At 33.8% G+C, this 13,594-nt stretch overlaps 1 protein-coding gene across 2 annotated transcripts; it reads right to left on the minus strand.

Annotated features, from left to right (window-relative positions):
• Positions 1–1,483: 1,483 nt before the first annotated feature.
• Positions 1,484–7,987, minus strand: LOC110018488 (histone deacetylase HDT2-like). 2 transcript variants are annotated; one of them, XM_020715823.1, is made up of 10 exons: positions 7,859–7,987; positions 7,337–7,407; positions 7,040–7,257; positions 6,902–6,921; positions 6,763–6,807; positions 4,303–4,535; positions 3,488–3,571; positions 3,296–3,395; positions 2,667–2,781; positions 1,484–1,732 (listed from the first exon to the last, which is right to left on the minus strand). In XM_020715823.1, the coding sequence occupies exons 1-10, from the start codon at positions 7,869–7,871 to the stop codon at positions 1,666–1,668; spliced, it is 966 nt and encodes a 321-aa protein (XP_020571482.1). In that variant the 5' UTR covers positions 7,872–7,987; the 3' UTR covers positions 1,484–1,665. The 2 variants fall into 2 exon arrangements, with proteins under 2 accessions (XP_020571482.1, XP_020571481.1); XM_020715822.1 differs by having other exon boundaries at positions 6,902–6,924.
• Between the last annotated feature and the right edge of the window lie 5,607 nt (positions 7,988–13,594).

Here is a 13,594-nt window from a genome sequence, read left to right on the forward strand (position 1 = left end):
CCGAAACTTTTTATTTGCTTTTTTTTTCATTTCTTTTTTTTTTTTTTTGGTTGATCCTTGTTTTAGGGTTTTTTCTGACTGAAGTGGTTTTGGACTGCATCTTCTAGTTATACTCGAAACTAGATAAAGTTTGAGCTTTTTTGAAGATTAAATGGATTCAATGTGGCCTAAGTAATTTTGAATTGTTGCCATCTCATACTTTAGAGTTCATGTCTTTATTTGATCGTTTCCCTTGAGTTTTTAGTCGAGTTTTCTTGGTCTTTGGTTCATAATTTTTTTTTATCTAATATTACTCTTTTTGTTTTATTTGGATCAAGATGTGCTAGATTCTTTTCTTATTAGGTGTTTAGATTTTTGAGTTGAGTTATATATTTATTTCTTGCTCCGTCTTATATATCTTTTGAGGTGAGACCCACCAAAATACATCATAACCTTAAATCACCTGATTTACCTTGCATGCGGTGTCCGTAAGTATGGAATAATTTTTCCAAGACACGAGACCTTCCAAGGAAAGATCGCAGTCGCAAATTAACAGCAGTTACAGTTTGCCATTCAAAAACTACATGAAAGGATTAAACGTTCACAACCAAAATTCAGACTAATAAATCGCTTTCGTTCAAAATTATATTATTTTAATAACACTATTACTTAACTAATAACATCATTAAATTAATTAATATTCTTTAACATGTGCTAAAATTGTTTTAATAATACATTACTTAAAACAACAATATTAATTACAATAATAAATAATCAGATTTCTCTTCTTAAACCATATTTTAAATACATTATTTAGCAGCAATTTAAATCACAATCCCAAACCAGCACATTTATATTTTGAATACAAACCATTCATTCCTGTTCAGTTCATCCACTCAACAAACAAGCCAAACATAGTTGTTCATGACCAAAGAGCCGCTTTAACAAACTAAAAGTCATACTGTCAACGTGCCACCATCAAACTTTTAATATATGGGTTGGGATTTTACCATTAATTTTGATATTTGAATGAGAATTTGCCAAATGAATGAAAGAAGGTGATTGATTTGTAAATAGGAAGTTTACGGTGATATGCAAGTTTTTTATCCTTTTTACAATTAGACCACAAAAATCCTCCCACTAAAACATAAAAACAAGTATTTCAGCTTTTAAATGGTGCCGCACTTTTTTAGGTAAAATGGTATATATGTAAATATTGAAGTTGTAGGGTTGGATAGGTGATGGGTGTAGTTCATGAAAGAGCCTTCAGGCCGGCAGGAGGAAAGTTTGCTTCCCTCTCTGAAAATGAATGAAAGAAGGGTTGAAGTTTAGACCGCTTCAGTAGTTCTACTGATAGAAAAGATCATGAAAGTGGCGATCAGAGCCCAAGTTCCGAAAACCAAATGATTCATAAAATTATGATGTTATATAAATAAAAATACAAATTTAGATATTAGATATTTAAATAAATTTTCCAAAATTCCCAAATCCAAAGCATGATAAATATACCAAAAAAAAAAGGCATAAATTGATATGAAGTACTAATGCGTTTAGGGTTGTCAAGAACCAAGCAAGACTAACATAAAAACTACTGCTTCGGAATAACAAGACAAACGAACTCACATAAACAGATAAACGCTGACGGCCCAAAAATCGAAACAAAAACAAAATGCATCCATCGATCCCTTACTTGGCAGCAGCTCCATGCTTGGCTTTGGTGTGAGATTGCAGAGCATTTTCACTTGTGAATGTCCTGTAAATGCATCGTAAATGAAATAAAATGAATACATATAGCTTAAGATTCGATAAACCGGTTGAAAATTCATACAGGAGGTATTTGGTGGCATGCTATTAACAGTATTTTATCATGTATTTAACTTAAATCCAGCCAACTATTTAAAAAAAATTAAATCCAACACTCAGTTAAATTGAAGTTTCCAGTCTTTTTCCTCATGTTCAGTCTCTTTTATGATATTGAAATTTTCCGTCTTTTTCCTCATCTTCAGTCTCTTTTACGATATAAATCTGGATTTAGTAAATCCGATTGTGAGGAAGACTTATTCTGTCATCGCTGGGGTGCTCTTAAGCAGCACAATGATTTTCATAAAACCGCATTTATCGGATTTGATAGATTCTATTCAACATAAATATGAGTTGAAGCCAAAAACAGCCTTAGTTTCACATTATAATATGCCCCTTAATTTATTATTCTTTGGACTTCACAAAGATCTTTCCAAAGTTGATATTTTCTAATTTACATTTTAAAAATTATATCCTTTTATATTTCTAAAAAAAGGCAATTACATACAGAGCATTCAAAACATTATTATTTACACTATCTAGCAAGATCTTTCATTCAATTTTCAAATTCTCACTCAAATATCAAAATTCATCACCCATCAATTTCATTTTTATAAAAATCTCAATGGATTGAACATATTCACGCATAAACACATTAGTTCGATGGTTTCAAAAAATCACATGGATGTTAGTTCTGTAAATGTCAAAATTTTGAGTGCTATGTATGCAATTATCCCTTCTAAAAAAACAATATACAGCTTTAATCTGAATTTTCCAGTGCTTGGCCTCCCTTAAAATGTAATTAAGAAGAAATTTAAGCTCACAATTGAATAATCTCAATCTAATTCTTCATATGCTAAGGAAAAATATCTCTGCAATAGAATTACCTGCTGCAGGATTTGCAAGCTACATTTCCAACAGATTTTGGAGTCTGTTGAGGCTTTCCACCTTGCTTAGCCGGATGAGGGGTTGCAATGTGAGTGCTTTTCTTTCCATCACCACCTGCAACAATGTCTTGGTAATCAATCACCAATCATAGAAATATTTGCATATCTAATAAATTAATCTTCATATTCTAATATTTAAAATTTAAAAAAACATTTTTTAAGGTTAGTGTATTATATTAATAAATATAAGGGGTATTATTTACATACAAAGAACACAATCATGTATATTTACATAGCTCACACCTACTTCCACATTTCAATACGTAGTTCTCAAATCTTTAATATCACATCAAAAATAGCCTCATTACCCACATTATAAAAGTGAAATACACATTTCATGCATAGTTACATCACCATAGTACTGCGTGTAAATATAAGTGTGTGAGATATGCAACTACATTAGAACTGTGTGCTGGGTATGTAAATTTCCATAAAAATATAAATGGTTAAGTGTTAGATATGTAAAAATATATAAATTCAGTGGTATGCATGTAAATCCACAATAAAATTTTAGAAATATCTCAAACATGATTCTAATTGAACACAAGAAACCAGGATGACAAGAGAACCTGTTTTCTGGTTCCCAGCTGGAGTAACGAGTTTAGCCTTTTTTTCAGGATTAGGTGTTTTTGAAGCAGAATCTGCTTTTCTTTTAATGGAGTTTTCGACCTTCAGAATCAGTGAAACAATTTGTTGCGGTTATTTAAAAGAAAGAAAATAAAAATCAAACTGGAAATATTCAGCCTTACAATACCGATTACCTTCTTAGGGGTACCCTCTTCCTCGGAACTCTCATCGTCATCTTCTTCACTGGAATTGTCGTCACCGGGTGCCTCAATCATGTCCTGCAAATAAATATCTACCCCATGACCAGTTTGTTCTTTACTTACAGTCATTAAGTAAACAAACCCCACAAAGTGTCAAATTGCAATAACCACAATTATCAAATTTATCATAATCTAATGAGCAGAATGGACCACGGCCAATTAAAACCTGAAATACTACTAAAAAGGGGGCATTTACATAGATAGCACACAATTCTTATGTATTTACATAACTAACACCTAAACATTCATATTTATACACATACCACTCAAATCTTTAACATCACATCAAAAATACCACAATCACTGCTCGTTAAAAGTGAAATACATTACATCAGGTCTATGATACAAAAGTGTGTGTTAGATATGTAAATACATAAGAACTAGGTGGTTATCATAATCTAATGAGCAGAATGGACCACGGCCAATTAAAACCTGAAATACTACTAAAAAGGGGGCATTTACATAGATAGCACGCAATTCTTATGTATTTACATAACTAACACCTAAACATTCATATTTATACACATACCACTCAAATCTTTAACATCACATCAAAAATACCACAATCACTGCTCTTTAAAAGTGAAATACATTACATCATGCATAGGTCTATGATACAAAAGAGTGTTAGATATGTAAATACATAAGAACTAGGTGGTGTGTATGTAAATTTCCAAAAAAAAGGGCTTCACAAGCATGTAAAATGTGATAAAAAATGAGAAGAAAAGAAGAAAAAAATTAAAGCAAACCTCATCGTCATCAGATTCTTCCTCAAAAGAATCATCATCGGCATCATCGTCGCCATCTTCATCATTACTAACATCCTCATCTTTTTCTTCGACCTTTTTATTTTTATTGTCTTTAATGGGCTCTTTAATCTCCACCTTAGCCTTTAATTTAGCAGACGCATTATCAGCCTTTCCAGAAGCTTCTTTTTCTGCTGGCGCCTTGGCTGCCACAATCTTAGGAGGATTGCTTAAAACTTGAAAAGAAGAAGAAAATGAATTATAAGTACAACATTTACTAAAAAAATTGCCAACAAAATTAAAAAAAAAATTAATGACCTCGGCAGAAAGATATTGGAAAATTTACATAAGTAGCACATAATTCTTATGTTTTTACATATCTCGCACCTAACTTTTATATTTACATACATAGCACTTAGGTGCTTTAAACCTATACATGAAAATGTGCATTCATTAAATATATGCATGAAAAGCTGTCTAAAGTGGTGGTAATAGACTAATAGTGCTCTTTTTTTTATGTGATATTATAGATTTCTGTCCTTTTCCTGTAAAAATAAAATTTAAGTGTAAACTATGTAAATGCATGAGAATTGTGTGCCATGTAAATGCCCCAAACATATTTTATCATTTGATCTTTAAGAGAAAAGTGGGAAAATTCATAAAGACTTTTCAATCCATTATAGGTACATATTAAACAACTATCAAAAGGCAGAGCAGATAGCTAAACGGAACAGTAATTTGCATTAAAAGAAAGAATTTGTAGGAAAGGTCACATGAATTTTAAATCTCTATAGTCGATGGCACGACTTAAAAAAGAACAATTTTTTATGAAAAAAAAATAAGCATAATAAGAAACATTTAACAGTAGCATATTACATATAAACCAAAAAAAAGCTAAGACGCTAATAATGACTGCAGGATGAACCATTAATAGTATGTAACATCCAAAAGCAGCAAACGACACTGCAGGAAGCAGGAAGCAGGCAAGTTTGGAATATATTTAAATAATTATTTACATTATAATTAAATCAAAATGCCGAAATAGCCAGCTCTATCCTTATGTCATTTAACAAGAAAGGGAGAGGGAAAAATAAGGCAGAAACATGGGAGAAATTTACCAAATAAATTCATTACAATAATTAAGGAATTTAAACAGGGAAATACAACAAAAGATTAGATCTAATTTATTCCTAAACAAACACAACAGAAGAGAAAATCCTATCAATAATAATAAGCTAGAGAAGTTCAAACTAAAAAAATAATAAAGTCAGGAGTTATCTTAAATCTTAATACTGTTAAATATTAAAATAAAAGCAAATTTATCCAGATAAAGTTCAATGATATGTTTCCTTCGTTACTTTAATTTGGATGGGGTGTTTATGTGGGGAAAACATATTGTTAAAATTTCAAATAGCACAAACCCCATTTCTTCATGATCAGATATCCAAATCATAACAAATGACATATAGTGGCACCAGATTTTATGAACCAAAATGACTGAAATGAGGTTCCATCAAATAATGATCTTGATGATTGCCCTGATCGCTTGATATATATCTCCAAGTGATCAAACAGTTCTCACAAATATTAAGGCAGTGATAAAGCATATGGAAATTAGAAGGATAATAAAATCACATATCTAACCACTGTTAGAATTTTAGGATCACCAATATATCTCACCAATCAAAATCACATAATAAATAAAAAATGGTATTCAGAAGCCATATTTTGATTACGGGCAACAATTCAAATGTCTCAACATTTTAAAATCATAATTATCTTAGCATTCACTACTCATAGTCGAGATTTTGATGCATCAAATTAATGAACAGCACGGCTTAAACATTATTGAATTGTGTGTTTTGCAACCAAATAAAAGAAAATAGAAAGCCTTGCTTCCTAATTCCTAACAAGTATAGTCTTTTAGAAGCGATTTCCTCAAATTTTACTCTAAAAAAAACAAAATGCCACTTCCTCTAACTTAGGAAAATAAAATAAATACTTGAAGCACAAATAACACATTTTATTTTGATTATGTGAGTCTTGTCGATGAATGGTGGTCTTGCTGCAATAAAAATTAAAACTTGCACTATTTTGTATTATTGAGAAGTATGATAAAACACACACCATGTTCCACCCAAATAACAGACAAAGGGAACCCCTGTTTCCTAGTTTTTTCATGAACATGTAAAGGTTGAGGTGATTTCCTCAACTTTCTCTTCCAACAAATGAAAATACCACTTCCCGTAATTTAGGGAAACCATATAAATACTTGAAGCATAAGTAACATGGGTTATTTTGATTATTTGAAGCTTGATGGGTGTGCTTCATTGCACTGTAAGTAGCAACTCGCACTATTTTTCAGTATTGACAAGTATGGTGACACACACAACACAAAACAAAATCAAATTAGAACATATTATTGCTACAAAACACAAAAAAAAAAACACAAATTGCACATACGGTTTGCTTTCTTTGCAACCGGAAGATCCTCTTCAGAGTCAGAAGCTAGATTTTAAAAAAAGTAGGAGTTAATGACAAGCTCAAATAAATAAACTCCGAGAACAGTAGAAAATAAGATAAAAGCAAAACAATATCATACCTGAGAAATCATCTTCAGAAGTGATGCAAATGACATTAGAGTTAAGGGAAAAAATACTGAATCCGAATTATTTTTTCATGAAAAATTTGAGAAAACCTCAAGTAAGAAAAGTTGTTTCTATAATTTAACAAAGGATATTCAAAACCCTGATAAATGCTCCTGTAACCAACAAAGAAGACGCTCGTATCCTTGGAACCATGTGACAACTCAAATTCTTTCTCGAAGACTAGGTCGTACTGAATTTGAGCGCATTTGTATGTAGAAAGGGTTCCAAGTACTAGCTTCTGGCTGTTGATATTAACAAAGATTGGAACATTTTCACTGCCCTTTTCCTTCTTACTTTCACCAAGTGAAGCCTGCATAAAAATGGCAAAGAATACTAAAACAACTGTTTTAAAATTCCACAAAGAAAGAAAAAAACACATCAAACGAAACCTGTGAAAGATGCAAAACTCTTTCTTCCCCTGGCTCGCACTTGACAGTCTGTCCAGGTTTAACTTCAATACCTGAAAATAACACCAGAAATATGTGCTAAGCAATAAACATCTCCTCTAATCATGCCATAGCTAACAATGAGACTAAATTCATTTTGCGAGCTTTCTTCCGCACCCAACCAATAAATAAACTAACAAGTCGCTCAGAAAACAATAATCGCACATAAGAATTTTTCGGTAACGCGCTATACTTTAGAAAAACACTAACACAATCATACGAATCTTACAACCACCATACAACACCGAAAAAGAAATCTTATGAGAATATTTGTTTCATCTTCCTCAGTTTAACAACAGTAAGAGATCGACGTAAGAGTGAACCAGAAAACGTTACTTTTCAGACTTTCTTTGAGGGAAACTGATTGCAGAAATAGAGAAAGTCTACCCCACCCAGATCAAGGAGAATATGCAGACAAATGAAGATACTGAAAGCAGAGAAAGGGGAAGAGGACCGACGAATTACCCCAGAACTCCATTAGATAAGAGATTATCCGAAGGAGAGAGGACGGTGATGGCAGTTCAGACGAGAGCAGCCGCAAATTCCGGTTGGGAAAAGCTAGAAGGCGCTCGAGAGCTGGAGGGGTTTAGGGTTTCAGACATTTGAAGGGCTTTTAAATGAGAAGCGGCAGCAAAAATGTATCGCTGGCGATCGGCAAGATCCGCCGTCCGTCTAGTTTGAAACGAGCTCTCTTGAAATCATTTCCGTGCTGTAAATTTTTTTTTTTTTGAAAGTGAAAACATTAATAGAAAAAAAGAAGATAAGAGTTATAATTCAAATACACAAATTATATCACTAATCACCAAAATAATAAAAACTAAGAGACAAATAACTAAACGGGACATGAAAAAATAAATAAATGAGCTTCGAGAGAAAGCTTAAATAAATGTCCAAATCGAACCGAAGAGGAAGAGAATCATTAAAGGGGTGGCTCGCATGGCTCGCATATGGCTTGTGGAAGGCTTCATGACTTGCATGAGAAAGGATTTAACGATTTTTTTGGCGTTTATGGAGAGGTCATCAAGAAACCAAATTAAGGAAAATTCAATCATGGAGTTTGGAACTTGGGGCTTGATTTTGATTAAATATAATAATGGGATGAGATTTGGAGGTTGGGCTTTTGATTTGGGAAATTTGACGTGAAGAATTGATTTTGGGCTTGGTGATTTTGAAGTTGACATGTGGACTCAATTTTGGTGGATTTTGGACTTAGGTGAAATTTGGTAGTGAATGTGGACAATTAACTTGAAATTGGGGAGTTTGGGCTTGGGCTTGGAATTTGAACTTGACTTCAAAATTTCGTGGAATTGGGTCTGGATGAGGTTGGGATTTGCAAGGCTTGGAATTTGAACTTGACTTCGAAATTTGGTGGAATTGGGTCTGGATGAGGTTGGGATTTGCAAGGTTTGAATATGGGATAGAATTTGGAATTTTGGATAATTTGGGTAATTTTATCGATTTTGGAGCAATTTGGATAATTATGGTGGAGTTGAGTACAATTTTGGGAATATTGAAGCAATTTTGGGACTTTTTTAGGCTTTTGGGAATTTTTGGGAATTTAGGGGTATTTTGGTCATTTTGATGGTTTTGGGGTATTTTGAGAATTTTGGCATGTCTTGGGTAAATTTCTTGGCTATGGTTGGTTTTGATGAAATTTTGAGTGGAATTGAGGCTTTTAGCATTTTTTTGGTATTTTTGGGAATTTTGATAAATTGGAGAATTTTGCAAAATTTTTGGTGATTTTGGATAATGTTTGATGGCTTTAGATGGTGAACATGCAAGCCATGGAAAGCCTCCCTAAAGATACATGATCCTTATTTGAGCTCTTCTTGAAGGCTTCACATGTTGGTCCTAATACCAATGGTTAAAGACTTATAATCACCCACATGAGTCTTTAAGAAAGCTAAGGAGTGGTTATGGACCTCAAGGAAGAAGATTGGTCAATTCAAATGAATTGATGATTTTAGGTGTGTTAGGGAACCTGTAGGGGGTTCAAGTGTGTGTGCTCAAGACCAAGCCACCTAGGGTTGCCCTAATGCCAATTGATCCCATATAACTCATTCTTGAGTCTTCACATGTTGGTCTCAACCACCAAAGTACTGGAGGTTTAAGACCACCCATGTTTGGGTGGTTGAGACCAACATGTGGGACTTCAAAAAGAGTGGGGAATTGTTTTGAATTTATAGGTGGGGTAGGTTTTATCACTAGTCCTCTAAAATAAGCAATAGAAAAGTTCCATAGCTAAAATTCTAGGCTTCTAAAGAAGAAAGACAAACCTCATAAAAAAATGAGGTCAACAGTCACCCTAGGTGTAAATGATAGAACGAAACAGGTGTAATTCAAAGCGACGGGTGGCCACCACCATTTGCCTAGTATGAAGGAATTTTGTGGGGAAAACCTTTTGCAGTGTAGGGAACTTTCCATCCTCTACGCTCAAGCGCTAGATTTCATTCCTCCCATCATGAGGACCAAAATTACAGTCACAACTGTGAGATTACGACGATCCCGAAGTTTGAATTTTGGGCTAGAAAAGAAAATAGGTAGGTACACTCTTGGATACACGAGGGAATCGCAAAAACTCATAATCCTATGGGGTTTCCTCTATGTACAACAAAAATCTAACCTAAATCCTCTAACATTTAGACATAGGGGCCCTAAGAATGAAATGCAAGAGTTTCAAGAGTTCTCATCGATGTGGTGGTTGAGGACTCGTTATCTGGGCTTGTCCAAGCTCCGACAAAGTTCGTTGCTCTTCTTCCCCAAAGAATGGAGAAGCTCTCCTCTAGGAGGAGAATCTGAGGAAATTCCAGGGAGTTCCAAGCTCCAGCAAAGTTCCAGGGAAGTTCCAAGCCCTTTCCCCAAAGTGTGAAGAAGCCCTCCTTCATCGTACGAGAGATGCAGTTCCTTCTTCATTAGCACAAATCCTCCTCAAGAAAACCTCACACACACACTCAAGAAACGTGTTGGAGGAAGAAGAAGGGGGGAGGGGGAAATAGAGCTCTTTTGTGGAATAAGAAGAGGAAAGAAAGGAAGTAGAAGCTGCAGTGAGCAAGCCCTTCTCCTCATCTTTTTCCCAAGAGCTTACCTCAAGAGTTTTCCTAAGCTCCAAGGAATATGATCAGCTCAAGAGAACTCCAAGCAAAGCAAGAAGAAGCTCTCCCCTTTTATTCTCCAGCCCCTAAAAACAGAAGAAGAAGAAGAAGAATGGAAGTGGAGGGAAGCCTTAGGGAGTCTAAGCCAAAGAAAAGTCAGCTGCCTTTCCAAAATGCTCTCTTCTCTTTTCTAAAGCCCTCCCCCAAAAGGTCAAAAAGAGGTATAATGACCGGTTCTTTTCCTCCCCAAAGTAAATCTTCATATCAACCAAGAAACCCTGCAATTTCGGTTGCCTAAGGAAGAGTTTCAAACTGAAAATTATGAAACTCGTGCGAGAAATGGTGGGAGGGGTGGGGAGAGAGGAGGGGGGGGGGGGGGCACACAGGGGCGAATGACCCAGACACTTAGGCACTAGGCCTAAGGCAGAGTCCAAGGCGCTTGGGCATAGGGTCTTGCACCTTGGCGCCAACAAGCTGGCGATAGGTTTTGAGCTCATATTGGGTTGTTTCAGAGCAGTTTCTGGTGCCTAAGCGCCCTAAACTTGCATTGAGGTGCTAGTGACACCTAAGTGCTAGGCTTCCAGTATCGGGTTTTTGTTGACTCGGCTCCGGGACCATTTTAGGTTGTTCTGGATGCCAAGGCGCTCGAAACTGGGTCTGGCTCGTAGGCACACAGACCTAATACTAGGTTGCAGTCTTCTCTGTTTTAAGCCCCGTGTCGGCTGTTTTGGGTGCTTAGGCGCGAGGGTCTGGCTATTTTTCCAAAAAAATAAGATATTTTTATTTCAACTTGAACCAAAGGGAGACATAAGAATTTAGACACCAATCTGATAAGTAGGAATTAGAGTTACAAAACCTCAATATTATTTTAAATTTACACATGATATTGATAATATTTATGTTGGGGAGGCCCAATGCACCATAATATTTAGGTTTGGTAGTAGTGTACTAGGCGATAACATGCATTTTTTTATCAACTATATTATAATGAAAAAGATTTGAATGAAAGGAAATATTTCCTTGAAATTTTAAGAATGATAGAGGATATACACCAATAGTAAATATAACTTCAGATGAATGATTTGATCAATTGAAGTTTTCCAATAAGGATAAGAACTTTTTTGCTTCCATCCAAACAACCAATCCTATAATTTGTCCATAATCTTTGGATAATCTGATGCTTTTAGCTTGGATAAGTTGATGATAATACCAAGATAATCCCAAGAAAGTGAATTAAATTAAAAGCTAAGAATAACATAGTTTTGTTGTTTAGTAATATTATTAATCAATTTTGAGAAGCAAATAGTATATTTGAAAGGCTTGACACAAATTTTAATGGCGAACTAAAAGTGTGAACAAAAAAAATTTAAGTTGATAGAGTTTAGGTCAACCATACAAAAAAATGACCAAATAATTTGCATATGTAACGTGATTGATCTTTTGATTATTGGCCATGAAAATAACATAATTATTATTATCATGTTGAGTTTTCATGAGCCTAAGAAAAAATATCTATAAACAAAGAGGTGAGATGATGATGAATAATCTTGTCTAAAACTAGTTGATGAGTCAAATCTTTAATCCCACTAATAATAATACTAATAAATGAACATTTTGCATAGAAACTTTGATCCAAGTAATGAAGGAAGATGGAATTTCCATCTTATTTGTTATGTCATATAGAAAGTACCAACTCACATTATTAAAAGCATTACTTAAATCAATTTGGGAGTAGTAAAATTTAGGAGTGCAAGTATAATTGAAGCATTATAGAAGCTTATTTACAATAATATTATTGTAAGCAATGTCATGGCTTGAGATAAAAACAACTCAAGCTGGATAATATATGTTATGAATAATATTTTTCAGAATTTTTGGAAGGAGTTTAGAAATGGCCAAGAAATAATATTGCATAGAGAAATAGGTCTATAGTCCTTAAAATATAGAATATGTTCTCTTAGGAACAAGAGTGATGCAAGAATGCTTGGGCATATTAAAAAGGTATTTAATAGCCTTAATACATGAAGGACCAATGATAAACCAAATCTGCCTAAAACTTTAGAAGTAAACACATCTAAGCTTAGGGCTTTTTTAATTCACAGTCAATAAACATTCTAAGAGATTCTCATAATCAAGTTAATTAAGCATATGACCCATAAGAATTTTGACATGACAAGTGGGAGAAATGAGAATTTGATTGTTAAACAAAGCATAAAAATAAAAAAAAAATAGCTTTTCTTGCAATATCATCCTGGGAGCAATGCAAGAATTATTATAAAGAATTTATTTGATGTGGTTCTTGTTGCCTCTGATTCTTATCCTACGACAAATGAATTTAACGTCATATTTCATGTAGAAAGTTACGCACATTTAAATTTTTATCTAACCAATATGTTCTCGTAATTAGCATCAATAAGTTGATTTTTGATGGTAATGGCTTTGGAGAGGAGAACACTACAAAGGGAAGTGCTCTCATGTTTGATTACAATCTTCCTTTCCATATTTTTTAGCTTAGCGTTGATATTTTTGATGTAGTTAAAAGAGCTCCACTTCATACATTGAAGAGCTACTTTTAAATTTTTCATTTTGTTGTATAAGGCAAGGAAATGATCTCCATCCAGAGAAAGATTCCAAGTATCAGAGACAGTATTGAGGAAATTAAGGTAATGGTTTCAATAGTTTTTACACAAGAATTTGTGCTTTGATTTGTAGGCATTGCTAAAACAAATAAGAATATGAGTGTGAACAGAAGTTAAAGGTTCATTTACCTTAAAATGAGAGGGAAGATATGCATCCATTGATTATTAAAGAAGGCTCTATCAAGAGTGTATGTGAAGGGGTTATCATGTTGTTGGTTTTAATGACTAAATGAAAGGCTAATATTAGAAAGATCCTTAAGACTTGAATTAAAGGTGCAAGAACTAAAATAAGAAAACTTGCTAAGGATGGAAGGCACAATAGGCTATTCCATTCAATTTTTATGAACTGCAGTTGAAATCTCTTATGACTAACTAAAGACCAATAAGTTAGTTGCCAAATACATAATAAAATTCTAAATTATCAGCATAAACAAAGATTAAGTCAAAATACTATAAATATATTGAACATG

This window comes from Phalaenopsis equestris, unplaced genomic scaffold, assembly GCF_001263595.1.
Source record: "Phalaenopsis equestris unplaced genomic scaffold, ASM126359v1 Scaffold000022, whole genome shotgun sequence".
In the NCBI taxonomy this organism is placed as follows: Eukaryota; Viridiplantae; Streptophyta; class Magnoliopsida; order Asparagales; family Orchidaceae; genus Phalaenopsis; species Phalaenopsis equestris.